The sequence below is a fragment of the Haliotis asinina genome, chromosome 15 (assembly GCF_037392515.1).
Source record: "Haliotis asinina isolate JCU_RB_2024 chromosome 15, JCU_Hal_asi_v2, whole genome shotgun sequence".
In the NCBI taxonomy this organism is placed as follows: Eukaryota; Metazoa; Mollusca; class Gastropoda; order Lepetellida; family Haliotidae; genus Haliotis; species Haliotis asinina.
Genome location: NC_090294.1, coordinates 11,317,455 through 11,325,828, shown reverse-complemented (window position 1 = coordinate 11,325,828; position 8,374 = coordinate 11,317,455). Strand labels below are relative to the sequence as shown.

Sequence of the window (8,374 nt, the reverse complement as noted above, 5' to 3'; positions counted from 1 at the left end):
AACTGGCCACAAATAAGCATGCTATCTTTGTCCTATAAAATTGCATCGATGGCAGTATCACAAAGGGTAAAAACTGTGTTGAATCAATTGAATAAAGAATAAGATGGATAAAACTTTTTTACAACGAAATTCAATCATGTATAATTGTTGATGGCTTTGAATCCTCCCATTTTGAAATATTTATTGATTGTAGACAAGGTGATCCCTTATCTCCCTGCATCTTTATACTATGTGCTGAAATACTAGCAATAACGATAAGACACAACAGTAACAAAAAAGGTATTAATATTCAAGGTGGCATTGAATATTTACTCTCACAATTTGCAGACGATACCACGTGTTCTCTTGATCCCTCAGAACGATGCATCTACGCTGTACTAGAAGTTCTTAGTTTTTTATGCTAGATTTTCTGGGTTAAAAGTAAATAAAGATGAAACCAGGATACAGTGGATTGGATCCAATAAAACGTTCTAGAATCAAACTATGCCAAGAAAGGAACCTGCATTGGAGACAAGGCCCTTTGACCTACTTGGAATAAAGTTTAGTACTGATCTCGACGACATGATTGTCGTAAACTATGACAGTACATTTGTGCGAAACCATCACATGTACATGAACGTCAAGAAATGTGACACCCCTTGGGAGAAACACCATACTTAAATCACTTATTCTTCCCAAATGAAACATCTCGTTTCATCTCTTCCAGATCCAACAGATATTAGGCTCAAACGATTTAAAAAGGAGTATTTCGAGTTCAATTTGGGAAACAAACCTGACAGAACAAGGAGAAGCCACATTGTCTGCGAAACATTAAAAGGAGGCATAAAATGCCCTAAAATACTAGAAATAATTCATGCACAAAAATAGCAATGGTACGACGAGCATCAAAATCAACGTCAAATTGGTGTCCATTGTTCTTCATAAATACACCTCCCGCTTGGCCTTATAACGCGCTTGAAATTACTAAGCAACTAAGATTGCAAATGATAGGATACGAAATGTATATTACAAAGACCTCATGAAGGCATGTCGGAACTTCATAGATAACACCCACATGGAGAGTACAAATGAGAAGAGCATTTCAGCACAATATGCATGGAGTAACGAGTCATCAAAAACAGGAAATACCCTGCAGGTTTTACAAGACTGGTTTGAAAATGGGGTACGTTTCATCAACGATCTCGTAGATAGAAGGGACAATCCATGCCATTCAAAACCTTCTGAACAGATGGGTTACGTGGACAGTACAAAATACAGTTAGTGTTCTAAGGAAATTGAAGATGTCATACATGTATTGTGGGAATGTAAAAAAGTGAGCTCCATCTGGAGAGACCTGGAAAGTTGGATGTCGTACAAAGTTAAAATATCCAAAGAGGAACTTTACCCTTTAAACCTTGTCATCATCCTGTCGAAACCAGACATTTACAATTTTAGAAAGAATAACTACCCACCAACATTTCAGTTCATACAGAAGGGACGCACTGAAGTTTATAATATAACAAAGTATACCTCTGTCATGAAATGTAATAGAGATTATTTCAACAAGACCTGGTCAAACTCCCATTCTCTTAATCACTCCGCCTTGCCCAACCGAGTAAATGCTTAGACAAATAAACAAATTATAAAAAGAAAAATGGTTAAATGGACATTATCAAATCATTGACAGTTCTTTTGATTTTAGCAACACGGAAACAAATATGCTTTCTTTCTTTCTATGATTTGATTGCTTTTGGAATTCAGTTAAAGGTCACATGCAAAGTAAAACACAGCTTTGCAGATCCTGATACCTTTCGGCATGCACAAAACAAATCATCAAAAACACCGAAGATCCGGGTTCGGTTCACCACAAGGGTATAATGTGTGAAACGCATTTCTGGTGTCCCTCCCCGTGGTATTGCCGGTAGTTTGCTAAAAGCGACATAACTCTAAATTCACTTACTCATCTTAGTTATGACATGTCGAGATGGTCATGAAGTGAAGGATGTGAACTCTCAGCATGACAAGCCAGTGATCAACAGCATGAGCACAGGTCAACCAACCAAAGTGTCACCTGTTGCAAGTGTTATCCAGGAACATGTCTTCTACATCATGATCGCCTGTAACTAAAGAGTCCACAGACTATAAATACAAGACAACGAATGGTATTGATTTGCAACTATTTCTACACGAGGTATCTGGGCTGCTTCTTGGACCTTCAGGTGAATGACAGAATATGGTTATAGGAAAAATATACAGTATGCATAGGATATGCCAGTGAGATGGAATTACAGACTGGATGCACAAATTTTATGAGGTAAAGTCTGTGACCCGTCGTGTCTGGAACACCAGGTGTCGGGGAGGGATCTTGTACCGACTGTTATGATTTACTGACTAATAAAGTCGGCTGTCATTAAATAATAACGTGAATTCATTGTCTCCAACACCGCGTGTCAGTAAGATTCATAGCAAAAGATTTCCTATGATATTCTCGAACACCAAGAGACGCAACCCGGTCCTCATAAATAGAGACATGAGTTGTTCGGAATTATTTCCCTTCTCCGTTTGATAATTTAAGAATGCAGACGCAAAACCAGGCAAGTTCTAAAGATTAAACACACACACACACACACACACACACACACACACACACACGTACGCACGCACGCACGCGCGCGCACACACACACACACATATAAATATACAGTGGAAGCTGTCTAAACCGGCACTCACCGGGACTGAAGAATTAATCCGGTTTAGACTTTGTGCCGGATTGCAACGCTGATGATAAATGTACCAGCCAAGTACTGAACGGAGATCTTATGCCAATGTCGACAACTTGCCGGATGGGGCAGATGCCGGTTTTGACACCTTCTACTGTATATATAATCTAAATAAGGCATAGACTGGAAACAGCATGTATTTGCAGTCGATGTTCTTTTTGCACCCTGAACAGACTGACGCATTGCTTCTTTTTTTGTGACAATTTCAGAAATTAACACAAACAACCTTAATGGACCGAGCTGGTTCCAAAGACCTGGCAAATCAATAAACACATTTCGCCAAAGAATAATCAGTATTGATTTTGAGATGAAACAGCATCCATTCTGCGTGCAGTATTAATCTGGTAGTTATGGTAACCATAGCAACAAGCATCTCAGTATCCCAAAAGACGCACACTACAGCGTCTAGACCACACGTTGACGTTAGACCGTGGTCAAAGGCCAACCTTTCAAGGCCATTGACCACTTGTTCTACATGGATAATAATACTCAGGGGTAAACACCAAAAATAGGCTTGACACATTGAACCCATGTGGGGAATCGACCAACTAACGCTTTACCCACTTGGCTAACCCACCGTCAGTACAAGTTTAACCCTGACTAACACTGAAACAAGCAAGTGTAAATATAGCTGATCACTGTCCACCAATGATGTGCACCACGAGAAACCAGCAATCGCACCTATGGCTGACCTTTGTCCATCACTGACTCACTGATGTGCACCAGGTGGAACCAGCAAGTGTAAATATAACAGACCGCTGTCCACCACTGATGTGCACCAGGTGAAATCAGCAAGTGTAAATATAACAGACCTCTGTCCACCACTGATGTGCACCAGGTGAAACCAGCAAGTGAAAATATAACAGACCTCTGTCCACCACTGATGTGCACCAGGTGAAATCAGCAAGTGTAAATATAACAGACCTCTGTCCACCAATGATGTGCACCAGGTGAAACCAGCAAGTGTAAATATAACAGACCTCTGTCCACCAATGATGTGCACCAGGTGAAACCAGCAAGTGTAAATATAACAGACCTCTGTCCACCACTGATGTGCACCAGGTGAAATCAGCAAGTGTAAATATAACAGACCTCTGTCCACCAATGATGTGCACCAGGTGAAACCAGCAAGTGTAAATATAACAGACCTCTGTCCACCACTGATGTGCACCAGGTGAAACCAGCAAGTGTAAATATAACAGACCTCTGTCCACCACTGATGTGCACCAGGTGAAACCAGCAAGTGTAAATATAACAGACCTCTGTCCACCAATGATGTGCACCAGGTGAAACCAGCAAGTGTAAATATAACAGACCTCTGTCCACCACTGATGTGCACCAGGTGAAACCAGCAAGTGTAAATATAACAGACCTCTGTCCACCACTGATGTGCACCAGGTGAAACCAGCAAGTGTAAATATAGCAGATCTCTGTCCACCACTGATGTGCACCAGGTGAAACCAGCAAGTGTACATATGGCAGACCCTTGTCCATCACTGACTCACTGATGTGCACCGGGTGAAACAAATGGATAAACACAGTATAACCCCGTCTGGTAACAACAGTATGTTTTCTATTAAACGATACTACAGTAAGAATCAAGATCCTACTAGGACTTGGTCTATGTAGCTGCAGAAAAGGCCCAGAGCAGTGTCCGAAATAGAGATCGATTCTAGGCCCAGGATTTGATTTTAAATCAAGTTTCAACAGATCCTTACATCCTGCAAAATATTTTGTAAACATTTTGAATCAAACAACCGATATTGCTTGTGCCTGCTCATTTGACAGTGCATGTTGATTCATTGATCATACTGATCTGGAGCTTATGGAGCGGAGATGAGTTATGAAACTAGTTTATATGTGCACGCACTGCAATAGGTATCGATCATTGCTTGCCATTAATGCCATTACAACACTGCTATAGAGCTCGGAAATAGTATTTCCGGTAGCCAAGTGTCTGTTCATTGAGTGACATTTAGAAGTGATACACATTACTCATTGAGGTGAGAATTTATGGATCTCTGCTTCTTTATCTGAGGAGCGAGACCTTTCGGTGTAATTCCTTATTCCTTCACCCGGTGAATGTGAAGAAGGAGTAAGGATATTCTTCGAAACGTCGTGTTCCTCAAATAAAGAAGTTGATGTCTAGGGAGTCCCCCCACGCCCCCACCCCCTTAATTGTCTGTTCGTCCTCGGATTATGCGGGACTATTTCAGGATGTAAGATGTTACCTCCCTAATATAAAATACTGAGAAGCATGTCCCTTCAGCTGAAATGTTTGGGCCTGTGGAAAAACTGTGCAGCGACCCGTTTCACAAAGCTCTCGTAAGCCCAAGATCTCGTAACTTTTCTCCCAACATTCGACTGTTAACCTTCAAGACACGTAACCAGTATGTGTTGGGCAGTTTGTTTTGTAAAAGATGTCCACCAAGTGTATTTCAAAGTTGAAACAGGATCCGGGAATGGCAAAATAATATATATTTACACTGCCCATGCGCAAAATGCAATATGCCTCCATATTATCCTCACATTTTCGCAATGCCTCATTCCATAACTGTGCACACTTTCATACTTTCACCATTAAAGACACGTTTTTCTCTGCTTGGCTACCCTGCAAATTAAATATTATTTTTGTTATAATCAAAGTTAATTATGTTGCAGTTACAATTTAAAGATATTTAGTTTTCAAAGCATATACAGCAGATAGTGGTTTCGTATTTGAGAGAGTGAGTTTCGTTTCACGCCGCTTTCAGCAATATTCCAGCAATATCACGACAACGGACACCAGAAATGGGCTTGACACATACCCGTGTTGAAACTTGAACCTCGGACATCAGCATCACAAGCGGACGCCTGAACCATTAGACTACCCCACCGCCCTGATCAAAAGAGATTGATGGTATTTGTAAGATGCTCATATGTATATGTATACAGAATATACATCTGTTTCATGTATACTAGGCAACAAATGTCTCTAAAAAGCAACAGAAGCCACGCCCTAACAAATGTACATTGTACACCTATGTTATTGATGTACTTATTGACTTAATTTAAAGTATTACTAAAGTCCATTAGTGACTTTAGCATTGAGAATTGGGTTTCCTCAGGCAAGCGAAAAGTCAAAATCGATTCAGGAAAGAATACAACACGTTTTACAAAGTTCTTTCAGTGACAATACTTATATTGTATAATTCCAGAGCTGTCATATCGATGAACACACGATCGATAAAATCTAATTTACAAATTATTTTAAGACACACACGATTAGGATTACAATAATAAAAGGCAAGCCGTCAGGCTTAGTGTGTAGCATTGGCAATACATTGACAGAACTCATAATTTGTATCTTTGTTGAATTTATTTTACTCTGTATCTGTACCATCCTTGATTCTAGAACCAAAGCAGAAAAAGAAGGAAAAACGGCAAAATGGTAGATGCACATCGGTCATCCATATTGCAACAGGCGTCATTACGGCCTCAGCTACGTTAATAGGTTCAGCCATCTTGAAACAAGGTAAGAGTGACTTTATTGTCCATTAGTTGAATAGTACGAAACATTTTTCTGCTTAAACGCCAGTGTTCATTATGGTTAACAACGAACAAAGTTGTTTGGATATACAAAGCCATGGTTATAAATATGAGAGACTTTTCGGTGTAGTCACCAACATCGTTATCACTTGCTTGACAATGGTGTCAGTAGGTACACCGAAACATCGCTAATATTGATGATAAAGAAGTGGTATATTCACAGAACTGCCCCATTCAAAACAACTTGTAAATACTACTCAAAGAAGTTCACAGTGGTTGCCATTGATACTGACACACACAACCATAGAACACTATTCAAATACGGCTGTAGAATGTGGCAGGCATTATGGAATTAAATACAACGAAAGGCTGACGCCTGAATTATATATGAAATGAATATCGTCTACAATATATTTGTAATGGCTATGATTCACAAAGAACGCAATAAACAACAAAATTCACCAAACAATCACTTACTCATTACTCTGTTGTCAGTCTTTGCAAAGTAAGAATGATGCTGTTATATACAATGTTGGCCTGTATTTATACTATGTGCAGACATTGATAAACCCCAGGACACAGAGCTGCAGTGTTGTTTTGCGCAGAGTTGTCTGTCTCTCTGTATTCAAACAAGATACTAGTAAATAATGTGCATTGATTTGAATGTTCATATATCCTAGTAAATGACATCATTCAACAAGACGACTTTGACAGATCAGTCATGAAACTGTTGGGGGAAATGTTCTCAGCCAAAATACGGAGGAAGTAGTGCACACCCTTTGCAGTTAGTATGTGTTAAGGACAATACCTTGCGTACTTAAGTCATTGCCTTTGTGATTGAATGTCTAAACTCTATAGATCTAAGAACCCATGAAGATCTGTGTTAGAATTGATCTTCAGTAACTCATTCTCCCAAGAAGCGATGAACGGGATCGACTGGCGAGGCTCACTTACGTGGTTGACACATGTTATCGATCTATGATCAGCCTGTCGATCACTGTATTGTCAAGTCTAGACTAGATTATGTACAGCCCGATCCCTTGAATGTGACTGAAAACGGCGTTAAACAATATACCATCCAACAGATTGTGATGCACCCTCCTTTGACATTGTCAAGAGGTTGACAGGGCAGTTGAAGAGAATCAATCTCAGGAGAGATGAACAAAGATGAGGAAAACATGCAACTGTAGCTACAGAGGACAAAAGTAATAAAATACAGGGTATGATTATATATGATCAACTCACCAGATCTTTACATAGCCAGTACAGTAGGCACCTCACATGTATATATGATAGGTTATGTGGAGAACAGCTTCTCTTTAGCTAATTCTTGTTCCTTAATCGCTCACCTGAATCAAGCAAGAATCTGACACGTTGTGTAAAGACTGAAAAAAGAAGTTATTGTATACATGTTCACCCAACTTCTAAATGTCTTTCAAAAACGTCTCGTGGGAGAGTTGAGAAAATTCCGAGAAATGAAATGACAAAGGTTTCAGAAGGTTGGATGACTTTAAAAACTATTCTCCCAAAGCTAACGTATACGTCTCGTCATCTGTCGTGAGAATTTAAAGCTGAGGCAGCCGATTTTTATGTACGATTTTTTTTTACAGAATAAAGAAATGTCAATGACTATAAACATTTGTTTACTCCTCAAGTGAAGAGATCAGAGAAGGCGCGTCGTCGCAGAAAACCTACTCAACCAGGAACTCGCATCTGCACATCTCTGTCGTCACATCTGCAATTCATCACTGGTTTTGAACACCTTTTTCACCAAAATGGCCACCCTCTTTCCAAGCTTGGAGAAAAAAGGGAGCTTAGTCGCCAGGCGATCAAAGTATAGAATTATTGCGGTAACTCAAGTGTGTGAGCTAAGGACAGGATGAAATATAGCTACCATCAATCATCATCAACTCGTTTGTACGCACAGAACGTTTCCGCCAACCTTGATACCTTTGCCTGTCAAAACAGCAAGATCGCATTCTTTGTTCGCGGTTCAACAAGCCAGAAATTAGGATAACAGTTATGGTCGTGTTGTTAGACTGCTCAACAAGTACGGTAATTATCGTGCTGTTCCATGGACCCATCAG

The 8,374-nt window shown here is 39.9% G+C and overlaps 1 protein-coding gene across 1 annotated transcript in view; it reads left to right on the top strand.

Moving 5' to 3' along the window:
- Positions 1 to 1,950: 1,950 nt before the first annotated feature.
- LOC137266118 (serine-rich adhesin for platelets-like) overlaps positions 1,951 to 8,374 on the top strand; it is a 35,709-nt gene continuing 29,285 nt past the window's right edge. Inside the window, exons 1-2 of the mRNA XM_067801615.1 lie at positions 1,951 to 2,098; positions 3,486 to 3,541. Coding sequence (XP_067657716.1) covers positions 1,951 to 2,098; positions 3,486 to 3,541 — 204 coding nt within the window. The remainder of the gene's footprint in view (positions 2,099 to 3,485; positions 3,542 to 8,374) is intronic.